This window comes from Pteropus vampyrus, unplaced genomic scaffold (genome assembly GCF_000151845.1).
Source record: "Pteropus vampyrus isolate Shadow unplaced genomic scaffold, Pvam_2.0 Scaffold311, whole genome shotgun sequence".
Taxonomy (NCBI): domain Eukaryota; kingdom Metazoa; phylum Chordata; class Mammalia; order Chiroptera; family Pteropodidae; genus Pteropus; species Pteropus vampyrus.
The window spans coordinates 2,101,196-2,121,739 of record NW_011889092.1 but is presented as its reverse complement, the minus strand read 5'-3'; the positions used below and the strand labels follow the sequence as shown (position 1 = coordinate 2,121,739).

The following is a 20,544-nucleotide window of genomic DNA, read 5'->3' as shown; positions in this document are numbered from 1 at the left end:
TCAACCATGTCTTGGCCCAGTTTAGGGCAAAAAGTTTTGTCTGGAGCTTACAAGGTGTTGGTGGCTTGGGAGGAGGGTGGTGTGGACTTCTGTTTGAGCCAACTAACACATGGTTGGAAATTTAGGAAATGGCCAAAGCCAGGGAGAGAGAAGGACATGCCATGTGAAAACAAGAATTGGAAACCGGCCTTCTGGGGAACACGCCTGGAAAGACAGATAAGGCCTGATAGAAAGAGGACCAACACCAAGCAGATGAGGTACTCACAAAGGTGAGGACTGGAGGATAGTCTGGCTTCTTGGTTTTGCAGAAGGAGCAGCAACAGCAAATGAACCAGAAAATCTTCCTGAGAGATTGAAATGATGGGAAGAGGTTAGTCAGAGGACGGAGTCTAAGGAAATGGAGGCAGGAGCTGGGGTAGTGGTGCTTGGAGGAGGGCAAGGTGCTGAAGGGCACAGGAAGCATCAGGCCCTCTCGGAAATAGCACAGGTAGAGCTCGGAGGGAGCAAACTTCCATTCCACATCAGCATCGGTCTGTGGTCCAGGACATAGGGGGCTCTGCAAGGACTACTTTGGTACCCAGCCCTCCTGCCCATTCGGTCTGCCTCATTTCCCCCCATTCTCACATCATTTCTTCTCCAGTGTGCCAGCCACCTTCTTCTCCCCTTTCTTATCTTCATCATCATCCATCACCCACATTTCCCCTGCTTGTCTCTCCCTTCTTCCCTTCCTCTCCATTATCTTTCATCCTTCTGATCCAATTCCTGCCCAGCCATTCCTCCAGCCACAAACCCTAACCTACCCATCTCTTTCCCTCTCCTTTCTCACGTTCCTACCTACTTTTCCACAACACACCCTTCCTCCCAACCATAAAGTGAAAAGAGCACAAGACTTGTGTCTGGAAAAACTAATAGCATTACTAAGACCCTCATTTTACAGATAAGGAGGATAAGTCCTAGAGAGGAAAACCTGTCTTAAATCACAAAACAGGGCAATAGTGGAGGCAGAGCAGGAACCCAAATGTCTCAACTTCTTGTATACTATTCCTCTCTATCCCTGTCTCCCTTCTGCCCGGCCTACACTGGCCTCAGTTCACACACCTCAATCTTCTGGAAGGAATTGGTGATCATGGCAATGAGCATGTTGAGCAGCACGATGACCATGACGATGGTAAAGATGCCATAGAGGGCCTGGCCCATGAATTCAGACACCAGAAACTGAGGCATGTCTACCACACTGTGCTCCTCCATGCCAAACATGGTCCGGAACAGAAAGTGGAACGTCTCGTTAAAACTAGCATGTTGAGACAAAGGGTAGGATGTGAGGAGTGGGATTGAGCCTGAGTGTCACTCACACATAGTCCTCTCCACCCCGCTAGACCCAGCCAAAGGCGTTCTGCATCCATGAAGCCCTTTGGACCACCTTGGGCCAAACAGACACTTGCCATTTCTGAGCTCCAGCTTTTATTCTTTCAGCCAACCAGTATTTACTGAGCACATAGTACTGTCATAGGTGCAAAGGATACAGCTGTGAACAAGACAAACATGGTTCTTGTGTCCAAGGACCTTATGTTCTAGAGTGGGGATGAGAATGAGATAGACACTAATTATTATACCACCATTTTAAAATTGTGGTAAGTGCTATGAAGAAGCAGCATGAGATGTTATGACCTAATCTGGGAGTTGGGGAAAGCTGCTTTAAAAGCATTCAAGCTGAGCTCTGAAGGGTCTGTGGGAATCAACCAGGTGAAAGGGAAGAAGATGTGAAGAGCATTCCCAAGACGTGGGGAGCCTGCGGGCATTTGATGAACTGAGAGAAGGCCAGCATAGCTGGTGTCAGAGGGCAAAGGAGAGAGAGCCTTGTGAGAGAGGGGCTTGTGAGAGGTAGGTAAGTAGGGACCAACCAGGTCATTCAGTACCTTGTAAGATAAAAACAAAGATCCTTATTGTGGCTTATGAGCATTAGGAAGCTATGAAGAGTTCTAAGCAGAGGGGTAACACCTGATTTACATTTGAAAAGATCACTGTTGGCTGTTGCTAGTAGTATGGGAGGGAATCAGATGAGAAAGTGGGGGCATGGAGACCAGTTAAGGCAGTGGTCCCCAACCTTTTCAGCACTAGGGACCGGTGCTCCTGTGATAATCTAATATCTGATGATCTAAGGTGGAGCTGAGGTGGAGCTGGGGGGCAGTTGCAAATACAGATGAAGCTTCACTCGCTCGCCCGCTGCTCACCTCTTGCTGTGTGGCCCAGTTCCTAACAGACCATGGACTGGTACTGGTCCACAGCATAGGGATTGGGGACCCCTGAATTAAGGAACTGTTGCCATGGCCTCGGTGAGAGGGTAATGGTTTGAACCACAGTAGTAGCAACTCCAATGCTACCTGTTCCAGGAAGCCATTCCTGAACTTCCTTCTCTACCTCCAGCAGAAAGTGCATGTCTATGAGTCACTCACGGACCTGACCACATTCTCCCTCCTATTGTGTTTATTTGTGAATCTGTTTTATTCCCCCTATCTCAGCGCCAGTTCAGGCCTCAATCGTTGCAGCGACCTCTGCGACTTGTCTCTGACCTCAATCTGTCTCTTGTTATTCCATCCTCCACACATTGCATCCAAGGTGTTCTTGCTAAATGCTGATCTGATGTGTTGTTGTACTTCTGTTTGTCACACTTTAAATGATCCTAACTACCTCTCCAATGGGCTAAACTGACACCATACGTCTCCTGATGTGATGTGATGGAAAGTTCACATCATTAACTAGGTTGTGTTCTTGCCCAAATTGCTTAGCTTAAATCTAATCATGAGAAAATAGGTAAATCCCAACTGTGGAACACTCTCTATGATATAACTTGGTCTGTACTCTTCCAAAAAGTTCATTTGTTGTGAAAGGCAAAGGTAGAGAGAGTGTTCTAGATAAAAGGAGACTAAAGAGATGTAACAATAAAATGATCCCAGATTGGATCTCAGGTTTTTAAAAAAACCAGAAAGATTTTTTTTGGCAACTGGGGAACTTCAGAGGATTGTAGAGTAAATAATATTGTGGAATCAATATTAAATTTTTTGAGTGTGATAATGGTTTTGTGGTAACAATCTTAGGATATATCCAGAACTATTTGAGGGTGAAGTGTCATGATGTTTGCAACTTACTTTTAAATGTTTCAGGAAAAAAAATTAAAATAATAAAAAAATTAACAGCTGGTGAAGCTAGGTGATGGGAATATGGGTGTCCATTGTGCTTTTAACTTTTTCATAGAATTGACATTTTTCAAAATAAAACATTTGTGGAGAAAGTGAGTAAATGAATGAGTAAATGAATAAATAAATGAGCATGTATCAGTAAGGGAGTGATTCACCGAACCAGAGAATTCATGATTGAGTGAATAGGTGAGGGAGGAGGGGAGAAGAAAGAGGGGATCAGTAAGCTCCCAGCACAGTCCAAGACTCTCACCTGCCCATCCTGCCTCTGCCCTGGCACACTTGCCCAGCTGCTCTGTCTCCTGGTAGGGCACATAGATGTCGTTGAGGCCACAGAGGAAGGCGATCAGGATGATCATGAGGATGAACATGAACCTGGTGGGGGGTGGGATAGGGGAGGATCAGAGCAGGTCTCCTCCCTGGGAGAAGTCAAGTTTTGGGAAGAGGGAAATGGAGTGATGACCTTTCAGACTCAGCTTTTCTACTTGACAAGTTTTCAATTTGGAATGGAGAAATTAAGGGATGAGAAATGAGAAGGGATTTCAAGTGGGTACCAAAGTAGGAACTCTCTCTCTCAAGAATAAAGCATATTGAGTTCAAGCAGTAAAAGCTGGGATGGGACAGTCTCCCAGGGAGGGACTGAGATCCTGAGATATGATACAGGAGTGAGGGGGAGCCAGAGAATCCAGCATTGATCACCAGCAGAGTTAAACACACATGTGAGAATGAGTTAGCTGCAACAGGACAGATTAGAAGAGTCTCAGGGGTGGGGTGGAGGTTCTTCTTCAAGCTATGCTGAGCTGATGATATTCACAGAAAGAACCAAGGCTTTCCCCACCAAGGGCACCCACTCCAGTCCCACCTCAGGAGGGATTCCCAGGGGAGCCAGCATTACCATGTCTAATTCATCTTCTTGTCCCAAGTGTGCAGAACAAGGCCAAGCAGTCATTATTAATCCAACATTTACTAGGCTCCAACCATATACCAGTGGGATCCTGTAGTGAATAAGACAGATACAGTCCCTGTCCTCCCAGGGTTCATAATCTAGTGAGGGAGACAAGCAAGTAGCCACGTAGTTACAGTCCAGTGTGGGAAATGCTAAGGCTGAGGAGCAGGGCACAAAGGCTGTTACAGGACTGGATCTTCACTCTAATTTGGGGGCCAGGGAAAGCTTCTCACAGAAAGTGACATTTAAGTGAAATCTGATGGAAGAGCAAGAGCAGCCAGGTAAAGGGGCAGCGTGGGAAGGGGAGAGCAAATCAGCCCAGGCTTGGAGACTGGCAAGAGCGTGATGTAGTCAGGAACTGAATCAGTTCTCACAGCAGGAGTGTACCTTGTGAGGATGGAATGAATGCTCAGTAATGTATGTTCAATGGGTGGATGGAACCCATTTAATTTATTTATCCATGTATTCTCAGGGCTTTGCTCACAGTGGGGCAGCAGCGAGTATTTATTGCCAGAAGAAACGAAGAGTTATTTATTTTTGACTTCTCTTCCCCCATGGACAGGATCTGTATTGGTTCCATCTCCACCTAGAACAGGTCAGTAACGTTTAGTAAATAACTAGATAAGAAACTTTTCCTCTTGGACTGCTCTTATTTTCTTCCTCAGGGTTTCCTGTCCAAATTTCCTTTTGGGCATCATTGACTGGCTTGATACAGGGTAGAGCAGTGGGCTTAGCGTACTGGTGGCTCAGAGTTTGCTAATTAAGCCAGAGCTAAATAAGCAGAGGTCATCTGAGGAAGAGGCTACCAGTCCAGCCTGCTGAGCTGAACAGCCAGAGGCGAGGAGAGCTCTGGAGAGTCTTGTAGATTGCATTGCTCAATTGTTTGAGAATACTTGATTCTGCTATAGAAAAAAAGAAAACCAATGGAATGGATGAAGTGTATCCATTAAGCATAGATAAGTTAGTTATCTGGGTGACATGTTGAACAAATAGAGTACATGTATGTGAACATACACAGAAAATGATGGTAGACACTAAACATTCATGATGCACTGAATATATATGAGGCTAACGAGGAACTCGGGATTCATCAGACCGTAAATCAGTTATCTACTGGTGACAGCCATTCTGGCCCCACATGTCCTCTTCCTTAAGACTGCAAAGAAAACTCATAGCTGCTCATCAGGATGGTTGGTAAGCTATCGCAGTGGCCAGACATACTTGCCCCTGGGTTCTTCCCATAGAGCAAGTGTTGGGCCCTGGCGACTTCTGGCTGTTGCATACCCTGCTCAAACCTCAACTCTGGTCGTCATAATGACATCATCATAAACACATCACTTATGGATTTAATAAACTGGATGATTCAAGGATCTTAATTTGGTCTGTGAGCCTTTCTGTTCCATAACCTTTGGGACAGGACTGCCCGCTGGTGAACTCGCAGGCTATCATTACACCAAGGCGATTTCCCACCTGACACTACAGACTAGTGTCTTATTTGCAAGAGGATAGGAACATCCAGAGTGGGTAGCAACTAATATCAGAGTAGGGGAAGAATTGGGTCCTTGCTGAGAGTCTAATACAGGTCCCCTAATTAGGAGTGAAGAGAAAAAGGTCCCTGGATGTGCTAGAGCCCAGAGGGATCTGGTTGTATGTTGAGAGGCATCTACAGGGGGAGGGAACCCCCCACCGGGGTACTTATCATGCAGAACAGTGAAGGAGACTCCGGAGGTGGACTGTCACAAATGAAAGGCCCCACACATGTACCTGTGACCCAAACCGTGTGTAGTGAAGTCTCCCAGAAGCTCTGGCTGCAGCCACGAAAGGTACTCAGCTGTGTCTCCATGACCAGGGACTCTCCCAGCAGGAAGATGAGGAACCACAGATAGGAAGTGGAGTGCAGCAGAAACTTCAGCACCAGGATCTTTAGCAGGCGACCCAGCTTGTGGGGAAGGAAGGAGAGCATGGCTCAGAGTCTTGTTCATGTCTCTGCCTCCCCTGGGAAAAATCCCAGAATGCTCAGCCCACACATGACTCCTTCTTTCACTCACTCTTTCATATCTATTGTCTTTTTCACAATCGCATGAGGTAGGTATTATTTCCATTTTATCAATTAAGGAACTAAAGATCCCAGAGGTAAAGTAACTTTCCCTTGGAGGTCCCACAGGCTCTTCTACCTCAAAACACAAAATAAAAATTAAATCCATCATCTTCTATCCCAAACTTATTCTTCCTCTTCTAGTGTCCCCATCTTAGAAAATGGCCTGGTCACCCAGGCCAGGTACCTTCAAGGCATCTCTACATTCTTTCTCACACACATACTCTGACAGTCTCCCTCATCCTGCCCCCTCCCTTAATCCATCCTTCACACCACTAGTAGAGAGAGCTTTCTAAAACAAAACTAATAGGATCACTCACTTCATTAAAAGCCTATCATGGTTTCCATCATTGCTTATAAGGCTCTGCGAGATCTGGCCCCTGCCTACTTCCCACTATTCGCTATTTGCACTTGTGCTTTAGCAGCACAGTATTCCTTTCAGTTTCTCTAATACTTTACGTTCTTCCTCCCCCGGGCCTGCAGATGTGCTGTTCCTGCTTCCTGGAACCCTGCTGTCCCTAGTCTTCTCTTGGTTAACAGGAATAGGGCTTGCTCCTCATTATATCCCCAGTGCCAGGCTCAATGCTTGGCCCCGAGTAGTCTCTTTAGGAAGTAATTGTTGAATGAGCAAATAAAAATATCTGGATCCACAAGGGCTCCCAACGAATTTGTAGGTTGGGGTGGGAGTCTCTTTAGGAGAGTATAGGGCCGTAATAGGATTCAGGTTTTGGAGGTAGAGAGTCCTCAGCTTAAATCTTGACTCTGTTATTTATTGTGTCCCCTGGGAAAAAAAGGATGCTTCTGTTCCCTGTGCCTGTAAAATGAAGGTACAATGCTTACCTTCCAGGGCCACCTCAAGTTACTTAATGGGAATGTCCCCAAAGAGCTAGGTCCAGGGCCTGGCATAAAATATGTGCTCAGTAGGTGACAGTTAACATTAATTTTATTCTTAGTGCGCAGGACTTGGGTGCCAGCCAGTAGCCAAGGCAGAGGAAGGGCATGGTGAGGAAGATGAGGAAGGCTTCCAGATGGTGGTACTTCCTTGCCAGCTGGCCAGGTTCCCACACCAGATGGAGGACAGTACTTGCTGGCAGATAGGGTGTGCTCCAAACTAAGAAGAAGTGGGGTGTGAGCAGAGGGGGTGGCCACCAGGCAGGGAGGAGAAAGGGGAAGCCAGTTGAGTATATTAGCCCTTACTTCCCTACCATGAAGATGGAACCATGTTTCTTTTCTCCCCAGGCAAGCCAGCTCAGAGGAGAGAAAACTCACTTGCCATGTGACCTTGGACAGACCCTGCCCCACTTTGGGCCTTGGTTTCCTAGTCTATAAAGGAGGAGCTGAACTCAGATTTTCTCGGACTTTCCAGACCCCACATTCTTGAATCTGAGTCAGGCAGCAGTAGATGGAACAGGGCACCCAAGTCCCAGAGCCCTCAGGGTTTCCTGTCTTCTTGGACATGTGAGACACTAGCTTAAATGGTTTTGGGGAGGGGAGGAACAGGAGAGTGGGGGTTGGTGTCTTAGGGGGCCATTATGAAAGCAGGTTTTTAGTTAAGCTCCTTGTGGGCTAGAATATCTGAGGATGTATGAGAGGGAGTAAGGGGCTTGGGGAGGCTAGAAAGGGTACTTGCCTTTAGCTTTGGGGCAAGGGCAACTATTGAGACAGGGAATAATGGAATCGCTTGATATCTAACCCTGACAGATCTAGGTTAATTTTGCTAAGTAGAGTGAGATGCTGAAGTCTAAGAACAGAAAAATACTGGGCCAAATTACTCAGCAGGCCAGAGGCAGAACTGAGTGTAAGACCCAGATGTCTGGAGTGCAGGTGGGGTCCTAGTGGACAATAGGACATTCAAGGGCTGGGGAGAGGTTAGAGGCTTAGATTGAGGGTAGGGAGAATGGGAGACCCATAAGACCAAGGGCCTAGAATAGAAGTGTGCTCAGAATCAAGTCTAAGAGGGTCCTGAGGACTCTCTAAGAGGGCAGGGAACGGACTTGCTTGGGGTTGGAGTGGGGATAACTAGAGATGGCAGGGCAAAGAATCAGGCTGGGGCAGGGGACAGTCAGTAGGACCCAGCTGACCCGCTTCTGGTTGTAGTTGATGGCCAGTCTCAGCCTCGCCAGGTTGGGGACACCTTCCTCAAAGGCCTGGGCCAGGCCCTCAGCCTCAGGCTCAGTATCGCTGTCCTTGCCCAGGTCATTGAGCACCACGGTGACCTTACTCTGGTCCTGGCACATGCCCAGCAGCTCAAAGCTGTAGTCCTGGCTCAGTGACTCCAGGGCAACGTACTTGGGCTGTAGGATCGCAGGTCCTTGTGTGCCTGCCACCTTGTGGACCCAGCCTGATTAAGTCAACCCTCCCAAGAGTGGGCCAGGGCCATCTCTGTCCTGCCTTTGAGCCATCACTTCCCACATGTGTGTCACCCTGGGTCACCCATTCCTTTCTCCTCTGCCACCTCACCTCTTCTCCCTGCTATAATGAGGTATCTCCTGTTTCAATTTTGAGTAACTGATGCTGTCTCTTTCTCATCACTAAGTCATTCCAACCTAAATGCCTTTGTCACCATTGCCCATCCCTATACTACTTCCCTTTTCCTGTCCCTATATCTTGTCTCACTTCTACTCCTATTCTTCATGCCCTTCTCATGTTCGTTTATTCAATTTTCTTGAGCACCTACCTTTTGAGAGCCTGTGCTGGCAGTGTGAGGAGAGGCAGACATGAATACGGCAGACCTTGCCTTTACCCATCTTTTCCTTGGTCTTACTTGGGGTCCTAACCGCAGAGAGAATCCAGCCTAGGATTTTAGGAAGCCAGGTCTGAGTCTCAGCGCTGTCTCTCAGGTGGTGTCACATTGGGTAAGGTTCTTTCCCTTTCCAGGCCTTAGCTCCCTTGCCAGAAAGGGAGATAATTCCTACTGCCTCTTTCCATGGGCTGCTGTGAGAATGGCGGGAGTCCCTTGGAAACGACTGCTCTTTCCTGCTTCCTCTTCATTCTCTGATCCTTCCACAACCCCAGTGAAGGAGCAGGCTCTTTCCACAGCTCGCCTGGCACAGGCCACGTCCTGCCTTAGGTCTCGTTTTAATATCCTTGTCTGTTTCCCCACTAATGGTAGTCTTGAGCATGAGACCAAGTCTGCCTGGCACAGAGGGAATGTCAGTGATGAGTGATGGATAAAACTGGACTGGTAGTGTTCAAGGCCTCTGACCAGTGCCCCCCGCTCCTATCAGTTTCTGTCCCACAGAAGCCCCTGCATGTATTACCATGTCTACTTTGGCTACCTGAAAGCGTTATTTGGCCTGTAGTACTATCTCTTCACTTGTATTATTCACTTGTGTCACCAATATTAATCCTGTTTCTTCCAGAGTCTTCCCTGAATACAATAGCTGTAGCTTCCTGACCTCTCTTTCCTGGGCTTTAGAAGCTCTTGTAGTGCCATCTACATAGGCACTGAATGAAGCTGAGCATCCTGGGAGTGTCTTGTCTACCTCTCTGCCCTCTCCCTGCTTGTGTTCATGCTCTAGGTGGGACCACACGGTGGGGATTCAGAAGGATGGGTTCTACTGAATGTCATCTCCAAGTCTGTCCAGCGGCTTTTCTGTGTTCTCTCTCCTCCCTCAGACAGACCTGGGGCCCCCCTAGAGTGGTGTTTGTGCCATCCCCATAAGACAAGGTACTCCTAAAGTGATAGCTCTCTACCATTAATTAGAATGAATCCTCCTCAGGGTGGTATCCTGACTCCCCATAAAAATGAAGGTTTCCTGGGAATAGAACAAGACTTCATCTTTCTGTTGTTTCCCACTTCTCAGAACACTTACCATAGGCCCGACCATGCCCCAGTGAAAGGACAGATACTGGGCACTGAGGGCAAGGGAAAGTATCAGAGACTAACCTTAAACTCAGGCTCTTTACGTGCAAGGTGCCTGAGCTCGTGGCTGAGCTGGAAGGCAGCCAGTGTGGCATCCTCACTGGCCAGTGAGAGGTAGGCCCTGCTGGCAATGCCATGGTAAATGTTGATGCGAGACAGGGAGAACTTCAGCAGGTCATAATGGCAGGCATTGCTGCACTCGAGGCAGGTACAAGAGACGGGGGTGGGGCTGGGCGATGGTGTGGCCCTGGTCCATGAGCAGCTGCGCTATCTCATACAGGTCCTTCTGGCAGGCTAGGGGGAGTGGAGTGACACCAGGTACAAAGCAGGCACCATCAATTGATGAGCCAAAGAAAGCCAGTGAGAAAGACCTGGTGTCCACTTTGCGGCCCTTCTCTCGTTCCATCAGGCGACGCACTACTGCTGGCTGGTTTGTGTCCACTACCACTAGCAGTGCCTCGTGGATCTTCTGGAAGTCAAACTTGACACTGGCCAACAGCACATCAGTGATGGCCTTGTAGCCCAGGCGAGCAGTCCTGGAGCAGTCCTTGGCCTCCTCAACATTCCACAGGGGCAGGCCTGGCCTGCCGCCTGTAACCTCGACCCCTGACTCCAGTAGCTGCTGCACAAGGCCCAGCCGCCCCTCCTGGATGGCACTCAGGAGTGGAGGTGGGAACTTCAACTTTTTGTTCACGATCTCAATCCAGCTAGGCTGTGACTGGATGAAGGAGTGGAGAGGGTGAGACTCCAAGTTTCTGATTCCTTTTGTTTTGGGGCCCCCCTTACCCTTCCACCTTAAAGCCCTTAACCCTCTAACCCCAGCAACCATTATATTCTTCTTTGTCCCAAACACATACTAACAAAAATTTTTAGTCACCACTTTATTTAGTGGGTTCTCAGGTTAGGAAAGTGATAGGAGTGGGTCTGATTGGAGGCCCCTTCCTCAGCACAACTACCGCCCTCACAGGAACCCCCACCCAGTGGGGCTGAATGTGGGTACCTTGAGAAAAGGGAGGTTAAAGCAGGTGGACAGGGCTACACTGGGAGCCTCGCCCCACATGCAGGCATACAGGATCTGTCCAGGACCCAGCTCCCACCTTGTTGACTTCATTTCCTAGATGCTCATTCCTCTGGAAGTCCCAGAGCCTCTGAAGGACAGGTCAAGACATGTCCACACAGGAGGGTCTTTGAACAGGCTTTTCCCAGCCCCTCAGCTCTGTCCAGGCCTCTTAGCAGGATCCCAGCACTCTTCCTCCATTGATCCACCCCCACCCCAGCTTTGTCCCCTCCTGTGTGGGGTGTGGGGTGGCGTTTCTCTCCCTCAGTGCTTCTGGTCCCTCTCTTCTACCAAATCCAGCCCATCCTCACTGCTCCCCTCTGCTGGACCCAGGCTCAGGGCCCCAAGGTTCTTCTCTCACCCACGTGGTAATGTCCATCACCTAGATGGCAGCTAAAATGTCCCTGTTACCACTCTGGGTCAGTTTTAACCACAGCCAGAAATGGGATCAGGACGGGGGATGGTAGGAGAGCAGAAGGCTTCTTACCATGACGGAGTCCATGGCTACACCCACCTATGCTGGCAGGGACCAAAGGATGGAACTCCTACTTGGTGTGCTCGCCTGTGTCCAGCTGCCTCTTTCCTATCCATCCAAAACCCTGTCCCGGGCCCTCCCTTTGCCAGGATCAGTTGCTCCCCCTCAGCCCTGTACCCTGGAGACCAGAGGAACTGGTGTTAGTGCCACACAATGAAGTCTTCTGGGAAAGGGGAAAGAGGATGTAGTTGTTCAAAAAAGGTGAGAATAGAATTTAGATCATAGCTAGAGGCAACCTTAGAGACCCTCTGGTCTAATTGCCTCTTTGTACAGATGGGCACAAGTTTCCACAACAAGCCTAGAACAATTCTTTAGTCATTAACCCATCTGATCCCTATGATAGCTCTGTGAGCAGGAGGACAGAGGTTTTCTCACTGTTACTGAGGGTTAATTCTGAGTCTAAGATAAATAGTATGCTTCAAGTCATACAGTAACACCGTTACCTGATTATATCTAGGAAGGGAACCCACAAAGGATATGGAGAGTTAAGTTCATGGGATACTGGGGGTCAGTCTCATGCTCAAAAATCACTTTCACCTTTCCAGTAAACCATGGGATCTTATTTATCAGGCAGTGCTTCTCTTTTCACTGGGCCTCAGTTTCCCTTTCAGGAAAATGGACACAAGAACGCACACCACTTGTGGAGGGGAAAACATTCTAGACTGTGTCCCGAAGCCCTAGAGAGATCACCAGTTCTACCCCAGAAGTTCCAAAGGGTAAAATGATGAAGCTGTCGGGAGAACATGGTGCCGTGGTGACGGAAGCCTTGAAAACTGGGAGTGGGAGGAAGGCTGGGCCCAGAGGTGCCCTCAGGCAGAGTCCTGAGGGACTGAGTGAAGGAAAGCAGAGAGGTGCTTGGCCTCATCAGCTCTGCTCACCTATCAAGAGATACACTTCCCAGTTTTAGTCACAGAGGGCAGAGGGGCCAAAGCCACAGGACCTCATGGCTCATGCCTGAGGGACCTCCCCACACCCACTGGCATGTTCTTCTACTTCTCCTGCTGAGAACTGCAATTGGCAGATAGGGCACTGGACCCAGGAAATAGGTGATGAGCTCTCTGAAGACACCCACAGTACTGATGGTGATGATGATGGTGATGAGGAGGAAGAGGCTGGGTGACATGGGGAGGTCTCTCCACAAGTGGCAGCGTGCTGGGGAAGAATCTCAATGCTGAAGGAGCCTAAGGGGGAGAGAAGGAGGTAAGCAAAACTGGGCCTGCACCTAGACAAGATGCCATCCTAAGCAGCCTGTGGCGAGCATCTGTTGTCAAAATGCCGCTGTTTTCGCAGGAAGTGAATATTTTACACTTGAGAGACACTATCCAATCATGAACCCACCAAACATTTACCAAGTGTTTACTCCTGCCTGACACGGCTAGGAGGTGAAGCCTGTAAACCCAGGCCTGTCCTTATGGACTGTAGCGTTAGGGGTAAAGATAAGCTGTAACCAGAATTAATCATGATACAAAGCAGAAAGTGAGAACAGCTAAGCCCAAAGGAATCAGAGAATGCTGCATGAGCTCAGTTGGGAGAGAGTATCTGAGAAGATTAGAGAAGACTTGGCAAATAAGTACCATTTGGACAGAGACTTAGAAAGTAGAATGTGGATATGGAGGAAAAAGTTATGAAAGAAATTCTAGCCCCTCTCTGATAGTGTTTTGTTTCATGTTTCTCCCAAGGACATAGCCCCTATCCCTTCCTCAGCTTGGCCAATGCAATATGAGCAGGTGCTCAATATAGACTTGTTTAACTGCAGAGCAGACAGAGCCCCAGAGTGCAAGTTCAGATGTTTCCTGGCAGCATTCCCAGATCTCCTGTTCCACCCTCGAGGGATGCCTAGCAGTTCCACAACAACCCTGTGCCCAAGCAGCTTACCTGCACAAATGGGGCACTCTCCACTATCCCGGACACCACTGCTTCGGGCCTGGGGTTGCTGGTGTCCTCTCCGCTCTGCTTTTGCTATCCCCCTCCTGTTTGGCTGAGAGTTGGAGTTTGATAAAGGCCTGTGAGAGAACAGTTAAAGACCAGCTATTAGCAAGAGGCCATAAGGGCTGAAGGGACTTTAAATTAGGGTGAAAAAAATATGGACTAGTTGATGTGGAGCCAGAAGCCCGGAGTTAGAGTCCTGGTTTTATCACTTGATGTATCAGACTTGAGGGAAGTCATTTAACCTTTGAGTGTCTGAGAACAGACCTTCTGTTACTGCATTCAGGACATTTATTATTATTTTTTTATTGCTATATAATGCACATCGAATAAAATTCATCTTTTTAGAGTATACTATTCAGAGGTTTTAGGGTATTCACAAGGTTGTGTAATCACCAAAACTATCTAATGGCACATTTTTATCACCTCAAGGAGAAACCCTGAACCCATTAGTAGTGACTCCCAATTTCTCTATCACCACAGTCCCTGGCAACCACTAGTCTATTTTCTGTCTCTATGGATTTGTCTATTCTTGGCATTTCATATAAATGCAATCATATAATATGTGGTCTTTTGTGACTGACTTCTTTCACTTAGCATGTTTTCAAGTTTCATCTATGTTATAGCATGGATCAGTACTTCATTCTTTTTTCATGGCCAAATAATATCCCATCATACAGCTATACCACATTTGTTCATCTGTTCATCAGCAGATAAACATTCAAGGTGTTTCTACTTTTTGGCTATTATGAATAATGTTGCTATGAGCATCTGTCTATTTATTTTGTGTGAACACCAGTTATCAATTATTTGGGTTACATTCCTAGGAGTGGAATTGCTGGGTCATACAGTAACTCTAGCTTTTTGAGTAACTGTCAAACTGTATACTAAGGTGGCTGTACCATTTTACATTCTTATCAGCAATATATGAGAATTCCAATTTATCCACATCTTTGCCAACACTTGTTATTGCCTTTTTGATTATAACCATCCTAGTGGGTGTGAAGTGATCATAGTGGTTTTGATTAGCATTCCTCCGATGGCCAATAATGTCGAGCATCTTTTCATGTGCTTATTGGCCATTTGCACATCTTCTCTGGAGAAATGTCTACTTAGATCCTTTGTCCATTTTAAAAATTAGGGTATCTTTTATTGAGTTATATATTCTAGGCACAAGTCCTTTATCAAATATATAATATGCAAATATTTTCTTACATGTTCCGGCGGTTGTCTTTTTCTTTTCTTTATAGTGTCCTTTGAAACAGAAGATTTAAATTTTAATGAAGTCCGTGTACTCATCTTCGGATTCTGGTTCACTACAGGGCTACTCCCTTGCCTAGCTCCAAGCCTGACAACATGTGGACAAGGATATCTTTTTCTACTACCCTCTAGGTCCAGATTGTGAGATCAAGATCCAGACATAGGATACTCGCTGACTTAACTGAAGTGTGAGTAGGGAAGAAAGACAGGTGCAGAGAGGCAGTAAGGTTTGGGGAGGTGATCTGGTCTTTCAGGTTGCCCTACTTACCTGCGGGCTTGTATTTTCCGTCTCTTTGTCCTGCCCACATCATTCTCTGACTTTTGCTCCTCTAGTCTGGGCTCTGTGTGAGAAATGCTCATTCAATTTAGCTCATTAACAAAAGGGTGTCTTCACACATGATGTTCCTTTTAAGAATATTTTTTCTATCCTCTTTTCTTAGTTAATTCTCACTCTCTTAAGTTTTAGATGAAATGCTAATTCTTGTGAGAAACTTTCCCTGGGTTCTTCAATCTAAATCTGGTCATCCTATCCTGCTTTGCCTTTGAAGCACTTATCACAGTTTTACACTTTAGATTTTCTTGTGTGACATGGACACATGTCTCTTCATTTGGGTAGGAACATTGCTATTTTATTTACTAGGCCCCTAGTATCTCTGGCACTTAGCGCAGAGCCTCACACATAGAGATGTTCAATATCTGTCCAGCGAGTGGTCGCAACACCTAGAAATAACCATTTATCTAGCTATTCAGAACTTGTGAAACCCTTTGTATAGCATTTAATATACTTCAGTGTTTTCATAGCTCCAGTGCCCAGCATATTGGTTGCCCAAAAAAGGTCAGTTCCTTTCCCATTCTCTACCTCTTGAAATAATAAACTACATCCTTCCTTATATGGTAGGTGGCTTCTGAAATGACTCTCACTGATCCCTGCCTCCTGTTATTCATGCCTCCCCTTGTGTGTGGGCAGGACCTAGTAACTTGCTTCTAATGAGTAGAATATACAAAAGTGATGGAATGTCACTTCTGTGATTAGGTTACAAAAGATTGACTCTTGCTAGCACTCTCTCTCTTGCCCTCTAGCTTCCTCACTCTGATAAAGCAAGCTGCCATATTGTGAGACGCTCTATGGAGAAGCTCTCATGGCAAAGGAACTGAGAGAAGCCTCAATCTAACAGCCCACGAGGAACCAAATCCTACCAATAAGAATGTGATGAGGGAGCAAGGGAGCAGATCCTTTCCAGTTAGGCCTTGAGATGATTGTAGCCTTGTGACAGAACCGGAGCCAGAGGACCCAGTTAAGCCACACCCAGATTCCTAACCATGAGGAACTGTGAGATAATAAATATTGTTTTAAGCCACTAATTTTGGGGTAATTTGTTATGCAACAATAGATAACCAATGTACCCTATTTCTGCAATGAGATGACATTCTCATTATTTCACTAATTTTTTCAGTTCTTTGAAGTGACAGATAAACCATTTCCTTTTCAAAAAATTTCCCAATAAAGCAATGAGTGAAACCAAGAGTTTTCAATGAGAACTCTACTTGTTTTCCTTCTCTTGCTGTCAAGAATAGTAAAAAGAACAAGAGATCTGGAATTCAAATCTTGGCTCTGCCACTTATCAGCTGTGACTCAGAGTATTTCATCACTCTGAACCTTGGGTTCTTCTGTAAAATGAGTATAACAGTACCAACTGCATAAATTTGTTGGAACATTAAATAGATAGCAATATCTGGTGTAAAGCAGGAACTCCAAAATGTTTAATCCTTTCTTCCTCTGTGATAAAACCACACCATGTCCCTACTTTATTTCTCCAATAAGCTCCATACACTACCACCCTGACTGAATTGTCCTTCTGAGATGATCACAAGAGGCCTAAATACTATTTGATTTAACTCTTTCACTTTGAAGATGAGGGAGTTGAGGCCCAAAGAGATAAGGATTCCTGGGCCAGTGCTCTTTCAATTATTATACGATGTTTGAGTTCTCTTCTGGTAACATGACACTGACAATTGTCTTTTTTACCCACATGAAGTCCTATTTGTGAGTCACCTCATATAGCAGAGGCAGATTCAAGGAGGAAGGATGGTGCCAGGGAGAGCAAGGAATCAAAGGTAGGTCATGGGGCCTCACCTGTGCTGTCTGGATGACTGGGACCTGGTTCTGCAGGGTTGTTTTTTGGGCTTGTCACGCTGGCTGGAGGCACCCTGCGGGCAGCGGAAAGCACCATGCAGGCTGAACGCCCCAAAGTCCCTGGCTGCAGCTGCTTTAGGATATTCCTAAGCTCTGAAATTTCTTTGGTACTCCTGCAGGGAGATGGAGAGTACTTAGTTTCATTCAGAACAGAGACTCCATCCTGCTCACCCAAGTCAGTGGCATCTAACCAAGAAAGCTAGTTTGATATACAGATAGGGTTAGGGCCAGAGCATGTGATTAATTGAGAGAACCCAGGTGGGGCTTGTGTGCCTGTGAGCAACTTGGTAGCCTTTCTTTTGCAGGAAAATGAACTGAGAAGGGGCTGGGAGACTTCCATTCCAGCTGGCAGCTACGTACGTTTGGGGATCTGGGAAGAATGTCCTCCGGATGGAAGGATTAGCCATCCAGGGGCTGGGACCAGACTCAGGAGTATCAGAAGGGCCCTGAGAAGAAAATGGAGAAATATGAATTATAGACATTCACCACCAGGGGACACTGTCACCTAGTGCCACGGATTCTCACAAACCTGAGGACTTCAGCTTAGTGGGTGAGTGTATCTGCTACAGCTTGTTCCGAGCACCTTGATTTGTGTGTGCACACTCTCTTCCAGCTCTAAGATGTGAGGTTCAGTGATTGTGTATACTTAATTCCCCAATGCTAAGGGTTTTGTCATGATCCTGAAAGACTCTAGGATAACAGAATACATGCTACTGGGAAAAACAGGGCTATGGGACTGATATGTGCAAACTTCTGAAAGCATGTACATAAATTTGTGCATATATAAAATTGATTCGTGTAGGTACAAAACTCAAATCACTCATTTCTCTTTATACACCTATGTGAGAGAAACAAATTATACACATGAATTTCTTTATAGTCAAAAATAGGTCTATTTTGAACTATTTGGGGACATTTTTATCATTTTTCTTTTCTAAATATTGTTTAATTTCCAGTATGATTTATGAGAATAATTTTGTTCACCTGCAGCTAAAAACCTATCACTTTTAGCTACCATTTCTAGCCATCTATAAAAAGAGACGTGTTAAGTACATATGCGAATATACATATCACATGTCTCTTTCCAGCATTAGCCACTATACCTAACTCACAGGCATTTACAAACCTCTCTGCTTCTAATTCCAGAAATATCTATGTGCAATAATCACACAATAGATCATTTCTATATAGGTTTTATTTATGTGGAATGCTAGTCTTCTTAATTCTTTGTCAGCATTCAATTTATCTGTGTCAGCCCATCTGTGGCTATTTCCTTTTTTATTTTTTCAAATTTCCTTTGCTTCCTCAAATTTAGAAATAATTAAAAAATTTTTTCTTTAATTTTTTAGCTCTGAGATTCTCTTAAAGGTAAAAGTCATGCTTTCTCATAAAGCATGACTTTGGCCTTATTCTGTAAGTTTGAGAAGTAGTATTTTTATTCATATTCACTGTTTAAAATTTTTTAATTGCCATTACGATCTCATCTTGGACTTAGCATTAATTTTGAAATATTTTGCTTACTTTATCAGGGTTTTTATTTTTTCTTTACCTTTTCTTATAAATTTTAGAGTGAATACTACTAGAAAGGGTAACTGGCTGAGTGTGTAGAGATGGTTATTTAACCAACTCTAACTGAGATTAATCATTAGGAAATGAGCTCCTGAGCACAGGCTAAGTCAAGTCAGGTATCCTGGGTTCAAATCCACTCCAAGAATTAACTGAGCAGTGTGACCTGGGACCTCTCAGTAAACTTCTCTATGCTTCTGTTTCCATCCTAGAAAACTGATGATCATAAAAGACCCTATTTTCACAAGGTTAAAAGCCCTTATATTTTGCTTTCACTGTAATTTACTATTAGAATGATACATTAGAAAAAAAGCCTATGGCATTTTAGACATCCTAAATTATAAAATTGAGTGCCATCAATTTGTTTCCATGTATTAACCCTCTCTTGTTGAAATGTTTCAGGATCTCCTTTCCCTGTGGTTTGAGGTACCTGCAACATGTTTCATTCGGCTGTTGATATTCAATGCCTTTCTGATGTTATTGCTCTGGAGTTGCTGACTCCCTTCCTTCTTGATCCCACCATGGTCCTAAAGGTGCAGAGTAATTTAGATGGCCAAAATGGTAAAGACTCCACGAAGTCCTTATTTATCCTATAATTACAGAGACCATATGTTTTGGTTTGCCTGGGACAGTCGTGCTTATGTCTGTTGTCTCAGTATAATTTTTTTCTCAGTATAATTTTTAATAGCACTCTTTTTTGCTCTCAAAGTGTCTCAGTTTGGACGATAAATGTTATGGTGATCCTATCTACAATTCCCCTTTGAAAGGTCATTTATATAATGAACATGTATATTCAAAGCCTATTTTGTTCTAGCTGCTAGGAATACATTATGGAACAAGAAAAACAGGTTCCTAATCTCACAGTTTCCATTTTATTGAATAGCCAGCGCCACAGGGCTCTAGGTCCATTCATGTCAGCTACCAGCAGTGCGATAGGGGGACCTGGAGATCTGGAGAAGCACGCTGAACTGCTTCCACGCGTCCTTTTGCATTTTTCAGCCCTTTCCACAATGGAAGAATAAATCTCAGACCAAGTTCTACTTGTCTCAGCTATCTGGGTCTCTTCAAGGCTGAATTACAAAAGCATCTACTCCTCTGTCTGCTCTGTTTTCTTTTTCCAATGTCTAATCTAGTCTCTTCTTTTTCTCAGTAACCTCAACAGGAGTGACGCCTGTGAGGCTCACTCCTAGGGACTGAAATTCTTTTGGTTATGTCATGTTTCTAAAAATGTACAGTGTTCAGAGGAAGCACTGTGGTGTAATGACAGGAGACCTGATTTCTAGTCCCTACTCTTTTGTGACTCTGTGTGAATTCGAATAAGTAAGTTTCCCTATCTGAGATGTAAAATGAGGTGGATAGGGTTTGATGATCTTTAGGTATTTTTTTCATCTCTAGAATTCTATGACTCTAGGATTGTGTGATTATATCTTCGTATCTGTTTGACAGTGAATTATGGTGGAGGGTACTGGCTTGGAAAGATAAATGGAGACACCACTGACAAGAAAGTAGAAGTCAGAATAGGCTTAGGAAGAAAAAATAACTAGAAAACTGGCTAAGAAAAGTGGGGATAAATCGACCAGATACATACACATAGCCAGAAACCTTTACATCTCTTAGGAGTATTTGTGTGTTATGCAGGGAGAGAAAGCAGGGGAACACACGAAATTGCAGAGCAGCTATCTAAGAATATAACTGGCTTTGCTAGGCAGGTGGGTCAGGGAACAACTGACAGAGGGACTGTAAATGAACCCTTGGACTTTCAGGTGCTGGAAGGAAAAGTCTGAAGAAAGCTAGAGCCCACTAAGAACCTAAGAACAAAGTATGAGATTAAGTTTGAATCCAAGAAGAATTTTGATGTGACTAAAAAACAAATAGTTCAACAGCTTCGTGCACATGATATTGAAGG

The 20,544-nt window shown here is 45.4% G+C and overlaps 1 protein-coding gene across 1 annotated transcript in view; it reads right to left on the bottom strand.

Moving 5' to 3' along the window:
* The window catches only part of LOC105303693 (short transient receptor potential channel 2-like), a 33,805-nt gene that overhangs the window by 4,690 nt on the left and 8,571 nt on the right, over positions 1-20,544 (bottom strand). Inside the window, 16 exon segments of the mRNA XM_011377459.2 lie at positions 266-532; positions 1,099-1,291; positions 3,477-3,569; positions 4,180-4,189; positions 5,905-6,079; positions 7,192-7,256; positions 7,259-7,346; positions 8,317-8,529; positions 10,125-10,322; positions 10,324-10,818; positions 11,810-11,855; positions 12,765-12,873; positions 13,568-13,695; positions 15,147-15,219; positions 17,013-17,185; positions 17,433-17,518. Coding sequence (XP_011375761.1) covers positions 266-532; positions 1,099-1,291; positions 3,477-3,569; positions 4,180-4,189; positions 5,905-6,079; positions 7,192-7,256; positions 7,259-7,346; positions 8,317-8,529; positions 10,125-10,322; positions 10,324-10,818; positions 11,810-11,855; positions 12,765-12,873; positions 13,568-13,695; positions 15,147-15,219; positions 17,013-17,185; positions 17,433-17,518 — 2,412 coding nt within the window.